Source organism: Misgurnus anguillicaudatus, chromosome 25 (genome assembly GCF_027580225.2).
Source record: "Misgurnus anguillicaudatus chromosome 25, ASM2758022v2, whole genome shotgun sequence".
Taxonomy (NCBI): Eukaryota; Metazoa; Chordata; class Actinopteri; order Cypriniformes; family Cobitidae; genus Misgurnus; species Misgurnus anguillicaudatus.
The window spans coordinates 27682196-27697500 of record NC_073361.2 but is presented as its reverse complement, the minus strand read 5'-3'; the positions used below and the strand labels follow the sequence as shown (position 1 = coordinate 27697500).

General features: G+C 35.0%; 3 protein-coding genes across 12 annotated transcripts in view; 2 read left to right on the top strand and 1 right to left on the bottom strand.

The window, feature by feature from the left end:
- The window catches only part of itprid1 (ITPR interacting domain containing 1), a 21965-nt gene extending 21284 nt beyond the window's left edge, over positions 1-681 (top strand). Inside the window, exon 17 of the mRNA XM_055182545.2 lies at positions 175-681. The gene's annotated coding sequence lies outside the window, so the exon portion shown is untranslated. The remainder of the gene's footprint in view (positions 1-174) is intronic.
- A 3965-nt stretch (positions 682-4646) lies between these two features.
- Positions 4647-6259, top strand: ppp1r17 (protein phosphatase 1 regulatory subunit 17). Of its 4 annotated transcripts, none has more exons than XM_055182586.2 (4): positions 4647-4784; positions 5503-5609; positions 5867-6022; positions 6099-6259. In XM_055182586.2, exons 2-4 carry the CDS (start codon positions 5540-5542, stop codon positions 6167-6169), a joined length of 297 nt encoding a protein of 98 aa, XP_055038561.1. In that variant the 5' UTR covers positions 4647-4784; positions 5503-5539; the 3' UTR covers positions 6170-6259. The 4 variants fall into 4 exon arrangements, with proteins under 4 accessions (XP_055038561.1, XP_055038563.1, XP_055038564.1 ...); XM_055182588.2 differs by having other exon boundaries at positions 4650-4784; positions 5900-6022; XM_055182589.2 differs by having other exon boundaries at positions 4706-4784; positions 5537-5609; positions 5900-6022.
- Positions 6260-9395: 3136 nt separating this feature from the next.
- The window catches only part of pde1ca (phosphodiesterase 1C, calmodulin-dependent a), a 106341-nt gene continuing 100431 nt past the window's right edge, over positions 9396-15305 (bottom strand). For 2 of the 7 annotated variants that reach the window (XM_055182095.2, XM_055182094.2), the window contains one exon: positions 9398-10722. In XM_055182095.2, the coding sequence (XP_055038070.2) occupies positions 10559-10722 (164 nt within the window). In that variant the 3' untranslated portion in view covers positions 9398-10558. Of the gene's footprint in view, positions 10723-10822; positions 13677-15088; positions 15146-15305 lie in introns of those variants that run through there. The other 5 variants (XM_055182091.2, XM_055182089.2, XM_055182088.2 and 2 more) reach the window with 5 other exon arrangements.

Here is a 15305-nt window from a genome sequence, read left to right as displayed (position 1 = left end):
TTTTACATTTCCTTTGGTATGTAAGTGTGTACTAGTACATGTTACCGATATGCAAAAGGTACAAACCCCAAAGTAAACGATGACACAATACTTTCATTGTAATTTCTTTGGGCGACTTTAGCGTAATTGCATACAAATATAATAAATCATTATTGTCTCTGTTTTTCATTTCAGCAGCCATGCAGAGTGAAGACCTGCTGATTCCTGTCGATCTTTGAAGTGTTACAAAGTGCTGACTCTCCAGTTCAGGACTAAATAAGAATGTATAAAGACGTTTAAACTGTAATCTCAACACACCCAGATGAGTTTACTGTATATCTGGAGACGTATATGCAGATCCATCCCCTTCTGCCCACCCAGTAGCCTCAATCTCTTCCTCTTTATCTCTGTTTCTCTTCGTCTCTAATGAACCATTTCACCGTCACGCTGTTATGTTGCCCGTATAAGGACACAGCCTCTCGACAGACCAGACATGAATGTTTCCCTCCCTTATACGTCATGACAGTCAGACCCATTCCTGCTGCTTTCTGTCGGACTTTGATCTGATGGCCCTTCCAGTGTTGCTGAGATGTTTCATCTTGTGGTTCATGTGTGGCTCAATCAATATGTCAAGAAATGTTACTGTTGTGGAACCACCATAGTAAAAGGCACCATTTGCAATAAATGAATTAGTAATTTACAGTGTGAGTTTCTCATTGGTCGATTGTACTGTAAATACAGTATGTTGTTACAGCCAATAGTTATATTTCTATTGAGTTTAACACTAACGTGTTATGCTGTTTAAAACCACATTAAAGTAAGTTCTGATGTTAAAGGAATATTGCATTTTCTTAAAAAACAATCCAGATAATTTACTCACCACCATGTCATCCAAAATGTTGATGTCTTTCTTTGTTCAGTCCAGAAGAAATTATGTTTTTTGAGGAAAACATTGCAGGATTTTTCTCATTTTAATGGACTTTAATAGAGCCCAACATTTAATACTTAACTCAACACTTAACAGTTCCTTTCAACGGAGTTTAAACAATCCCAAACGAGGCACCAGGGTCCCATCCAGCGAAACGACCGTCATTCCCGACAAGGAAAATAACAAATATACACTTTTAAACCACAAATTTTCGTCTAGACCCGGTCCAGCGCGACCTAACGTAAATGCGTAGTGACGTAGGGAGGTCACGTGTTACATATATAAAACGCATTTGCGGACCATTTTAAACAATAAACTGACACAAAGACATTAATTAGTATCAGTTGACATACAACAACGTAGGAACGGTCCTCTTTCAAACACTTGTAAACACTGGGGCGGAGTTTCACGTTCGTCCTCTGTGACCTCTTGACGTCATGGCGTATTGCGTGGGGTCGCACTGGTGCATCACAACCGGATCTAGACGAGAAGTTGTGCTTTAAAAGTGTATATTTGTTATTTTTCTTGTCAAAAATGACAATCGTTTCGCTAGATAAGACCCTTATGCCTCGTTTGGGATGGTTTATAGTCCTTTGAAACTCAGTTGAAAAAAACTGTTAAGTGTTGAGTTAAGTGTTAATTGTTGGTGTCTATTAAAGTCCATTGAAATGAGAAAAATCCTGCAATGTTTTCCTCAAAAACATAATTTCTTCTCGACTGAACAAAGAAAGACATCAACATTTTGGATGATATGGTGGTGAGTAAATTATCTGGATTTTTCTCTTTTAAGAAAATGGAATATGGTTGTATTTGTTAACATCAGTTAATGTATTGGCTAACATGAACTAAAACTAAACAACACATCTACAGCATTTATTAATCTTAGTAGTTCATGTTAATTTTAGCATTCACTAATACATTTTTAAAGTAAAAAATTGTAACTGTTAACAGTTAATGCACAATGAACTAACATCAACAATTTTATTGACATTAACTAACATTACCAAAATTAGTCAATGTTGATAAACTAAATTGTTCATTATTGTTTAGCTACTGTATTTACAGGCTAGTTATGTTATCAATCTTATATTAACTTTAAGTAAATTCTGCTAATATCCTTATTTTGGTATGTCTTTTTATAAACAGATGTTCATTCAGCCCTTTTGGAAACAGAACCAATTGCTAATAATAGTCTTTAACTATTAAATATCATTGCACCATTATTGATGAGCATGCTGTACTTTGTGCAAAGAAAGCCCCTTTTCCCAAATATGCTTTCAGAAAATATACACAGGGTTCCCACACCTTAGCTAACTTCAAATTCAAGGACCTTTCAATGACTTTCCATGTCCAGGCCTCAAATTCAAGGACTAAATGTGGGGACACATTTCAAGTAAGAGCAAGGTTACATCGTGTTACCTTTTAAGATACTTTGTTACAGTTCCCTTTCGAGGGAACTCACACTGCGTCACTGCGGTGACACTTTGGGGACGCTTCCAGGTGTAAGTGCGTCTGAATGTGTATATCAAATTCAACCAATGGTGAGGCTTAACGACAAAGACAGGGTGACGCGGGAGCCAGGAAGTATATCGCTATCTGAAATATTACCAAAGACGGCGTTACAGGGACGCAGGAAGTATGACAAGGGAGACACAGCGTCTCGTTCCCTTCTCAGGGAACAAGAGTTACATACGTAACCCGAGACGTTTTCATGTGTTAAAAACAACTATGCAAAAAGCATTTTGGTATGAATCAACATTCGCGTACAGAAGATATAAGCATTTAAAGTGAACAGTTTAGCACGTGTGCTTAAAAAGTCTTGAATTTTTATGATATATCCTACACTACACAGGGAATAATATGGATTTTTTTCCAGAAAACTTCTTGCATAAAATAGAATTAAACAATTTCAATGACCTGTATCTATGTGTGTATAGTTTCAAAAACTTCCCAGGGCCTTGATTTTTTTCCCCAGATGCACAAACTTTCAAGGATTTCAAGGATCCGTGGAAATCCTGTGTACAAAAAAAGTTTCATTAAAAGTGTGACTAAATTTACTATCGGATCTGATGATTATATCAGTATTAGGCCTACGTTATGAGGAAGTAAACTGAACCATTTTCTGAGAATCAGCCACATACATGTATTTAATCGCTCAATCGTCGTTAAGTGCACAGTGCCAGACCATCACGATCATCACCATCATGTCAGACCAGGATTTCATGTTTGGCACACATGTATCAATCATTGGGTATGCATATGCAGTTTAAATCCTGTTAAAACACTGGCACCAAAACACTTCAACCGCACTCCATACGCACTTCACATGGGTGGAGGAAACAAAATTCACATCAGAGGTGAATAGAAAGACATCAAAGCACCTCAGCCAACAATGTGTTTTCATTTATTATATGCTCCCAATTTGAAATGTGTGCTTCATGAGTTTTGTATACGTGTTGTAAATCACAGAAATCAAATATTATTTTTTATACCACTGGCCTGTTTAATGCTTTATTCTGATTGGCTGAGAAATGTTCCATGGGTGTTGATTATTTTTCTGTAAACCTCACGCCTAACCTGTCAAATGTCTTAAAAATAGGCACCACAACAATGTGGTATAAGCAGACTTATTGACTCCGGTCCTTTGAATTTTAAGAAAATAATGCACACCCAAGGTTCGCGTCGTGCCGTTACACCACGGGTGTGCATTATTTTCAAATAATTTAAAGGACCGGAGCCAATTATTCCTCTTATACCACGGTTACCTCAAACATTGCTCTGGTGCCTATTTTTAAGACATTTGACAAGTTAGGTGTGCGGTTATCAGAAATTAATGCATACCCACCGAACATTTCTCAGAATACAGCATTCAACAGACCCGTTGTATAAAGTAGCTTATTACACGGCTACTTGTCACATAAGAAAAAAAAACGGACATGAATATGAATTTGAAACAGTTTATTGGCATATTTGTTTTAAATTAAAATTTGTATCCTTCCGCGAAACTTTGCACAGATGCATAAAATCATCGTAATACCTTATTAAGATCCTCTGCTTCATACTTGTCTGTCTCCATTTTTTTCTCTTTTAGCCAGTCTTTGAGAAGTTTTAATGCCCATTCTGTATTTTTTTGTGTGTTGGCTTCGTAGCTGTCATGCTCTATTTTGTCAAATTCAGTCTCAGTAAGCTCTCTGTGTCTTGTCGTTGTTCGTTCTTTTATCCACTGTTTAAATGTTTTGTTTTTTCCGTACATGTTAAAATGAATGTCAAAATTTTCCATTCTTAATTGTGGTTGTCCAGTGTTTGTCACAAGAGTGTTTGCCAAACAGTAATCTTTATTGGTCTTTATTGGCGCGGAGCGATTTTAATCGTACAAGTAGTACCGGCTATGCGTTATTACTTTGGAGCGGTTATTATTTGAAAAGAACGAACCTGCAAATATCTCAACTGACCAATCAGAATCAAGCATTCCAGAGATCTGTGTAATAATTGAAAATAATGCACACCTGTGGTGTAACGGCACTCTGCATCATGCCACATTACCACCTTGGGTGTGCATTATTTTTTATAATTCAATTATGACATAATGTGGTATTTAAGGCAATCACAATGAATTTAATGCTTTAAGAACATCTAAACACCTCCACCTCATTTCTATGCAAACACTGCTCCTAAAATAGTTGAATATTGTTTGATAAGATCTATGACGTGTGTTTGTGAAAGCTGGAATGATTGACACATTACAAGAGCTTCTGTCACCGTGACAACAGGCTCTATTGAAGACTCCTCCTTCTCCTGCACTACATAACCTCTCTCTCTCTCATCTGGCATGCACTCTCTCTCTCTCTCTTTATTTATTGCTTTCTGATGCACTGAGGTAAGATCTTTTCTCTTAAGCTTTTAATTCACATTTAACAACTTCAGCACTACAGTACTTTAGCAAATGTTTGCTTCATTATAGACATTGAGTTAGTAATATCAAACTTATAGTTAATTGCATTTACTGTGTATTTATTTATTAGGCGTCGTTTAACAAAATACAAACAAAATACATTTGCCTGGTTATTCAAAATATAATATAAACATGTTAAACATATTTGTATTTGTTATGCACATTTTATAAATAGAGCCCATTGTGTGTACTGTAAATAGTTGTATTGTTTCAAATTATTTACTGATATTATTTAGATATAATAAATAAATGTCTCTTGAAGGTTTAATATCAGCACCACAATACATTTAAAAAAAATAAAAATAAAATTTAACGTGATTCATTTATAAGTATATTCTAAAAATGCTGGTTTGTTTCAATCCAAAATATTTGGTCAAACATGCACATTTTTTTGTTTAATGCAAACCAGCGGTTATATTTTCTCCAATCATGGGTTGTAAGAACCCAGCATTTTTATTTAAATGTGTAAATATGATATTAATATTTAGTAATTAGTTCAGCACAAAATCCTTGTAAGTAGGAATTTGTTTATTTTTTGTGTCAGGTTCAGTCAGTATGCTTTCCAGTAAATGTGACATGAGCCTTTGTCGTGTGTCTAAGACTGCGTGTGTGTGTGTTTGTGTGTGTGTGTGTGTGTGTGTAGACTGAACACAAGCTGTTATCTGATATCTGAACAGAGCATGTCCACAGGCTGTGTGAGGTCACTCTCAAACAAAGCCGAACATACGATCACCATGCACGATCATCTTTGTAAGTACTGAAGTGTTTTCTTCTAAATCTGTGTTTGTGTGCATGTGCAAGACTTTTTTGAGGAAATAAATAATGAGGAATGACAATGAAGTAGTCAGATTAAATAAAATCTCTGTCCACTGGGAGGAACAAAGGCGACGGTTTGACAGATCCATGTATGCGTATTCATGAACCTGTTTCATTTTACATTTATGACTTATGTGAGTATGTGTGTTCCTTGAGAATCGAACCCGTGATCTTTTTGTCGCTAACGCAAGGCTCTACTAAGTCCGCCTGGGGTTCTTCCGCAGATGGGAATGCAGACATGGAAAACCAGAAGCTTAGCCCAGAGGAGAATCAACAGGATAAACTGACACAAAAGAAACCTCGTAGGAAAGACACGCCTGTCCTGAACTGTCCTCCACTCATACCAGGCAAGATTTTGATTTTTTATACTATCTCTATATCTCAGCCCATATCTCAGGTGTCTTAGCTCTTTGCCTTTCACAGGGGTGAGATTGATGAAAACAGAAGCTCGGATGATTCATCAGGAGGAGGAAGAGAAGGAGATGAAGAAGTAGATACGTTTAGGTCCTAAACGCTTCGGTTTTGTTGTTTCCTTTTTGTAGTAATGTTTGTTGCTTGAGCCTTCATTAAATGTGTTGCAGGTGTATTCTTGTATATTTGTCATCATTAAGTGCAACAATGTAGAAACATACAGTAGCAGAAACTTTCTTTTAATTTAACATGAACATGGGAGTGCAAAATTAATTTGCAAATTAGGTCAAGGTTAGGGTGTGAACTGGTGAAACTATCACCCCCATGTCATCCAAGATGTTTATGTCTTTCTTTGTTCAGTCGAAAAAAATATGTTTTTAAGGAACACATTCCAGGATTTTTCTCCATATAGTGGACTTTAGTAAACAGTGGGTTTGCAGTTTAAAATTCAGGGTTCCCACACCTTAGTTAACTTCAAATTCAAGGACCTTTCAAGGAGTTTCCAGGTCCAAAACACTCAAATTCAAGGACTAAATGTGGGGACACATTTCAAGTGAGAGCAAGGTTACATTGTGTTACATTTTAAGATACATTGTTACAGTTCCATTTCGAGGGAACTCGCGCTGAGTCGCTGCGGTGACACTTTGGGGACGCCTCCAGGGGTAAGTGCGTCTGAATGTGTATATCAAATTCAACCAATGGTGAGGCTTAACGACAAAGACAGGGTGACGCGGGAGCTAGGAAGTTTATCGCTATCTGAAATATTGCCAAAGACAGCGTTACAGGGACGCAGGGAGTATGGCAAGGGAGACGCAGCGTCTCGTTCCCTTCAACAGTTACATATGTAACCCGAGTTTAGCATGTGTGTTATGATATTATCCTACACTACAGAGGGAAATATGGATTTTTTTCCAGAAAACTTCTTGCATAAAATAGATTCAAGCACTTTCAATGACCTGTATCTATGTATGTATATTTTTACAAACTTCCGAGGGCCTTGAATCCCCCCCCCCCCAGATTCACAAACTTTTAAGGAACCTGTGGGAACCCTGAAAATTGCAGTTTCAATGCAGCTTTAAAGGGCTCTCAACCGATGCATAAGGGTCTTATCTAGAAAAACGATCATTATTTTGCCCAAAAATTTATAAATAATATGTGGGTGATTCTCACGAAAACTTGGTTTTAAGAATGTCAAGCATGAAAATGTAAAAATTGCTTAAATTGACTTTTTTTCCCACCAGACATTGAAAAACAAAGTCTGGAGTAAATGGGAACATTAATTTAAAAACTTTTACTTATCATTTAACACTTTTTGCAACATAATTTAAAAAATTTGTCCTAAAAAATCTCATTACCGCAACAGTCAGAAAACATCAACACTGACATATTTTCAAAATGACATGACAAACCTGAAAGAACATAATTTGGAGATTCTGCACATGCATTTAAAATCAAAGTATTATGCTTCTATTAATTAAATTAACATTTAATAAGCATCTGTTGCGGTAATGATAATCAAAATGTTGTGTAAGCATTCTGACAAGACAATATTTCAAATTAACTGTAAAAAAATAATCTTACCTGGTAACTTTATTAAAATTCTGTATGTGTGCTTAAACTGTTCTCAAAAAGTGTTGCGGAGGATGAGAACATCAGGCATGGACACATCATTTTCCTAATTTTTCTTCATTTTTATTATACATGAATATTCAGTAAATATCTTTTTGTCATACCATTTATTTTTTTCTTAATATTTTTGTGTTAATTTGATTAAATTACAACATAACGCATGTTCAAACACAGCCGGACACATTGCGGTAATGAGAATTTCAGCAGAAAATGAAATAAAATTTACAATTATAAATTCTTATGTTGAAATCACACATTGTGTAAGGTAGAACACAGTATTGTGTTAATTCTAATGCTTTTTAATGTTACTATATTACACATTTTAAAGCTAAAATCATTACTGCCGTGGTGTTTCAATGGTTTCGTGAGAATCACCCATGTACTTTTTAACCACAACTTTCAATCACGTTGAAAGGTCAGGCGTTACATATATAAAACATACACTTGCGTACCTTTTTAAACAATCAACTGACACAAAGACATTAATTAGTATCATTCAACAAAAAAACTGGTAAACGCTGGAGCGGTAGTTTCGCATACATCATGAATGACCTTTCGACGTGATTACGTAATATGTAAGGTCACGTTGGCGCATCACAGCTAGTGCACAACGAGAAATTATGGTAAATATTTATATATTTTTATGAGGTCCACTGAGGTCCACTATATGAAGAAAAATCCTGGAATGTTTTCCTTAAAAAATATATATATTTCTTCTTGAAGGAACGGAGAAAGACATAAACATCTTGGATGACATGAGGGTGAGTAAATTATCAGGATTTTTTTTATGATATTGGAGTAATTCTTTAAGAAGAATTCTGGAAGCTGTGTTTTATGTATGTTGAAGATGCTATGCAGGTGTATCAGTACAGCAATAAAATTAACAGCTTTTAAATTAACTGGGTGCATCTCACAGATCATGTCCAGGTCTTGATTCACCCCAAAACATGAATACGTCTTGTACAGCTATGCCTATTTGAGTACTTTCTTTTACTTATCTATACACTGTATTTATACAACAGGGAAAATAAGTATTGACACATCAGCATTTCTGTTGAATGTTGAATTCATACAAAGAAATCAGAACATTTAAGTATACAAGTTGAGTCATAATAAATAAAGTGAAATGACACAGGGAATAAGTATTGAACACACTTTATTTAAAGGGACACTTCACCTTTTTGCATTAATCTTTGTATAGTTAGAACCCCAGTCATGTTTTTGAATGGTCGTGCATCATTTCCTCAGTTTCCGCTGAGACAGGAGAAATATAGATTTCAGTGTTGCACTTCCTTCTTTCCATGATGTAAAAATCATCATTTTGCATCATTGAAAGAAGGAAGTCCAATATCTTTGTTGAGGGGGTGAGACTACAAACACCGCTTTTCTCGGTCAAATAGGCACGAAATTCGAAATGTATGTTACATTTCAACTACAAATATGACACACTTTAAATAAAGATTAATTTTTCTACGGGTGAAATGCTCCTTTAATACTTTGTAGAAAAGCCTTCTGATTTCTTTTCAATATTTGGCTTGATGGCTACATCTGGTGGAAATTTTGTGTCAATAGCCCACTTAGAAATCCCCTTACTGATAAAAATGCTGATGTGTCAAATACTAGATACAGCGACAAATTACAAATCACGAATAAAAATCACTTTACTGTATCACAACTCTAATGTAAAATCTTTATTAAAAGTAAAAACTATTAAAGTAAACAATACTGGAATACAATAAACTGGAATATATCAATAAATAAGTCAGTAAGACTCTACAATAAAGTTTCACTTGTTGACATGAACTAAAAAACAACACCTGATCATTTTTTAGTTCATTTATGATTTTAGTTAATGTCCATTTTCACATTTATCAATACATATGGGGGATTATATTATGTAATTGCAGGTACATTTGATGTCCAAAGTCATATTTTTTTCAAATTGTCATTCACAAAGGGGGGAGTTTCCCCAACGTAAGCTCACGAGAAATCGTCCATATTTTACGTATTCATTCGTATCAATTGTATAAACTTTCATATAAACTTGAGCATTTCCAGTAAAACAAATGATCTGGTGAAAACTTTGACTTAAAAAAAAAATAATAATAAGCTAAATGTTTGACCCATTACAGTTAGGAAAAATATTATATAAATATTCTATAAACGAAATTAATTCACAATGATCATAAATGAATAATAGATCATAAATAAATCAAATTGTCATATTTAAATTATTTTAAGAATTTAATAGTCATTGTCATGGATCACAAGGGGGCAGTATCCCCATCGTTAGCTCACGAGAACTCGTCCATATTTTACGTATTAATTCGTATCAGTTCATACAACCACATTCATAGATTTTTGTACAATTTGCATTGACCCCTGTGACGTTGTGGTTAGGGGCTGGGTTTTGTTAGTTTTTTTCATGAGAATCGTACGTTTTTGCACGATTCGTATGAATTCATACGAATTAGCCAACTCGCAATATCTATGAATTCTCATGAGATTTCCCGGACAGGGTTTAGATTAAGCAGAATTGATACTGATTAATATGGAAAAAAGCAGACTTTGTATATATGACTTTGGACACTAACGTGCCTGCAATTATATTATCACCCATATATTAAAATGAACATGGTTTTACATTAGTTAACAGTAACATAACAATAGTATGATGGATATAACAAATGCTGTATAAATATGTTGCACATTTTGTTTATACTAGCTAATCCAGTTAAGTGTTACAAATATATACTTTATAAATATCTGAATTTACTGCGAGTATGTGTGTGTGTGTGTGTGTGATCCTGATATTGAACCGGTCATGAATTTGTGTAGTAAGTTCACCTCCCTCGTCTAAGAGAGATGCTCTGTAGATGTCTGGCTCTACTCCGGGGATCTGTGGGTCTGTTGTCCATTTTCTGCGTACGGGAAGGTAAGTAGGAGTTTGCACAATAACTGGGTTTCTTACTGTACCGGACCAAGTGGTATTTGCGTCGATTGAGGCCTGCAATACAAAACAGCAAAAGAAAATTTTCATTGCTTGGCTTTGATTTTTTAAATGCAAGAACAATAAAGCTCCCAAATAAACACTCAAACTCATCGTCTGAGCCCTTTGAGTAAAGATTTATTGTCACAAAAGTGCAATTACGGAGCAAACAAGCATGATCACATGACCACACCTGCTTTATGATATGAATTTCCCATTAAAAATTTAAAAACAAAAAAACTAAAACAATATCGTTGAAAAAAGCATTGAGAAATAAAAATTAAAGGTTTAAAAAAATCTGGCAACTTCAAATGTTTCTCATGTTTGATTGCAGTGACGCAATACATCAAACATACAACAGATGGCAGCACAGCATTAACAATATATGTTACTTATGCCCTGATCCATTTATACATGTAGTTCACTTTGTTATGTTTTTGTGCCAGAGATATGACATTTGATTTCAAACAAACAAAATATTTTTTTGTTTTTGACAAAAACATGAAGGTTGTCCGACAAACACGTACATGTACTGGACTGAGTTGAACACATAACAAGTTACTACAAAGCAGGACTATAAACAGACACATTAAGGCAGTATCTCACTGTGCCATATTTACGCTTCTCAGCTTCGATTCTCTATAAATGTACAGCATTTCATCTACAGGATTTCACGTTCTGGGTCCAAACATGCGATTGAAAGAGGACTAGCTAAACCGTCAAAGATATCGGAGGACAATCTTAAAAACACACACACACACAACCAAAATAATAATAATAATACCACAGTAAACTTTGAATGTACTGAGGAAATTCACAGTCGCCAACTTTCTCTTCTGCTGGTGGAAAATTATCAATTTATAAAAAAAATCATAACAATCACATGCACAAATGAGCAAAACCACCTGCAGAGACACACAACCGTAAAAACTTGAGCATTTCTAGTAAAACAAATGATCTGGCGAAAACTTTGACTTAAAAATAATAATAATAAGCTAAATGTTTGACCCATTACAGTTAGGAAAGGACAACAAACAAATCAAAAATATGATATGAATATTCTATAGATGAAATTAATTCACAATGATCATAAATGAATAATAGTTTTAAGGCAACAATGCATCTTTTCATTCTTCCTTCTTATAATAAAAAACAACATGTGTGACCTCCAGTAAAATGATGAACAAACATTATAATCATCTTTGGTTGAGGCAACAGACACATTTACACAAGGACCGTGTTGGTTATTTCTAACAGCCTATTTACAAGGAGGAGGCCTTTGACATTTTTGTTTTGTGTATCAAACGTAGTGTCTCCTATAATAACAAATGTGTACACACATGAACGCCACAGAGTCTAAAGATCATTAAGGCAGATGCAATCTAGACTCATATTCAGTCAAGCAATTTGAGACACAAATACCTCGGTAGGACATGGGTCCCTAAGAGTAAATCTTACTTTACACAATTAACAAAAACAAATCACAGAAAAAATCTATTCTAAAACTGGCCTATTTTGTAATTCACCAAATTGAAAAAAAAATCAACCTGCATCATAATACGCCTCCCTAAAAGTAGCCTATATTGTTCATTGTTCATACCAAATATTAAAAAAATCACAATCTTTATAAACGACACTTCATAAATAATGCAATCTTTTATATACATTAAATACAAAAATAGAAGAAAATTCAAAATACGACCTAGTGTCAAAATAAGTACATTTACTACATTTTAACACGCCAACATTGTTTGTAAAGGCTTCAGACAAATCCGAGTTGGCCTATCAGGTTTGGCTCATAACTATGACATTTAAAATATTTATATACAGCGCGGAAAATAAGTATTTGACACATCAGCATTTTTATCAGTAAGGGGATTTATCAGTAAGTGGGCTATTGACACAAAATTTTCAGCCATCAAGCCAAATATTGAATTCATACAAAGAAATCAGAACATTTAAGTATACAAGTTGAGTCATAATAAGTGAAATGACACACTTTATTTAATACTTTGTAAAAAAGAATTTGTTGGTGATTACAGCTTCTAGACACCTCTTGTATGGAGAGACCAGTCGTCTGCATTGCTCAGGAGTGATTCTGGCCCATTCTTCCACACAAATCCCCTTACTGGATTGTGTCAAATACTTATTTTCCAAGCTGTATATGCATTTTACTTTGATCCTTATAATAGTACAATAGTCAGCTAAAATATGTTGTGCAAATCACTTACCAAAACTAATTTTGGTTGAAATTACTAATCTTTTCTGGACTGCAAAAACTATGTGAATTGGTTGAGATATCGGCAATCGAAGTGACATTGGCAAAGTATATTGGCAAAAAATTATGGACTATAATTCGAACCCTCATTCGCATTTTGAGAAGCTCCGTATTGGCGTATGTACAGAATGCACACAGACACACAATGAAACCTGTACAGTATCATACACCTGACAAAAACAATGAAACCAATAGTGTTAAACTGTAAATAAACAAGAATATAAATGATAAAAATAAGAGGTAAACAAACAAACATTCTTTGGAAGCTGTATTGACAGCCCATTGCATTCTAAAGGAACTGAGGTTCTTTTGTATCTCCGTCTGCCATTTGGTGAGGTTCGGAGCTAAAGCGGTCGGCAGATGTTGTGCTGTCCTTGGGGAAAAAGATTTCATCTCCACGTGGCCAAATACATTGTCATAGAGTGCATGATGTCCATTTGCTTGAAAGCTAAAGTGACTGATCCAAGTCATATGTCCATACGCAAATGAATGTAAGAAAAACAGGGCTGTTAGAGAAAGACACAAGAGGAAAAATAAAACAGATGAGTAATAAACCAAAGTAGCCACCAGGGGACAGCACAGAGCAGGGTTTGGAGTTGCTAGTCTGCATCGGGCGCAGCCGCAGACGCAGCGGCTGCAATGTTTGCCAGTGTAGCTGGTGAGTTCCCGCTGTTACTGCGCTCCTCTTCTGAGTCTGCAGACGAAAGCAAAGATTGGCCACATTTAGAGCTCTTGTTTACAGGCTCTGACAGGGGAATGATGGGACGTGTCGGGGAATAATGGAAAAAATGCAAGATGAGGACACTTATTTTGGATAAAGTGACGTGCATGCGTACATTCTTTGCATTGAAATGAGAAAACTCTAAAAAACAAACGTTGAAGTAACAAATGAAGGTGACAAATAAAAAAGTGACAAATGAATAATGTGGATTTCTGCTCTGATGAGAGGACGAGTCACGAGTCCCAATTTGCACATTTGAGATCAGGATTCGTGTCTTCAGAATCAATGTGAAATCAACGATTGAAATTATATTTTGATGTTCCTAATCTCAAAATTAGATTATGAGACTTTAATCTGGATATCACAGACAGTTACACTAAATCTAAGTCTTAAAACTAAGTTTCACTATAAATTTACAACATCTTTAATATGTTCTCCTCACAATACGCTCTCCTTATTTTTAACTCTTTCCCTGCCAATGATGCTTTCTTGACGAGTTTTTACGGTAATCTGTAATTCCGCTCTTACCCAATTTATAAAAAACTGAAGCAAAAACTAATCAAACAACATTTTAAACTCTGTGTATGTTTTGATTTTCGTTCTGAATCTAATCTCTAACAAAATTCCTTTACAAAAATGCAAGATTCTAAAAAAGTTTTATAACACATATTTAAGAGGTTGTTAAAAGAGAACAAATGAAGATAGGATGAAAAGTTTTTTCCTGTTTTGTTTGTTTGAAAGCAGAGGGTCTGTTCCTTCATTTGACACATTTGTATGTTTACATATTTATAGACGAAAATACATATTTTTTTTATAAGAGACAGGCTGGGATAAGTTAATAAATTAAGTCAATAGTATATAGACGGTTTCAACATATACAAATGGCTTTCGTGGTCAACACGTAACTTCCGGTAAACTCCGCTAAGAATAAATAACAACAAAGTACTTTAAACGTAATCTATTTATATAACAAGCAAAATAAACAACACGTAGATTACCTAGGAAATCAAAACATTTGATATTTTCAACAAGGTATTTGTTTAGAGTCAGACCATTAAAAAACCAAAAGTGAAAGTAAAGTTCGGATCAGACGCATATCGTGTCACCGCTAGTGCGTCTGATGAAACGGTCTTTAGTTAATTTATTTATTTTTGTCAAGTTATCTGTAGCGTCTAACACTGTATTTGCTCAATTTTGTCTCAATTTGCCAGCACATATTTACATTTCAAACTTTATAAACTTTAATCACTGGCTTACGGCAATGGCAATACGCATGTTGGAGAGTTGAAGTGAAAATGCACCTAGAATGCGAGTAAAAGAGCTAATTTTTATTTTAGGGTGAACTATTCTTTAAAATGATGCTAGAAAGCAGATGATGATGTTACCGTCCGATTTCTTGCTTTCACTGTCGTCACTGTCAGGTGAGTTCAGGTCTTCGTTCCCTGACATTCAAATAAGACACGGATCACTAACTTAAAGAAACAGTACACAAAAAACAAATGACAAACCCTTTTCCGAAAACTACTATGTTCCCATTTTACGCGGTTAACACACTGCAATAGTCATTATGAACACAATACAATATACAGTACGTCTCGAAGA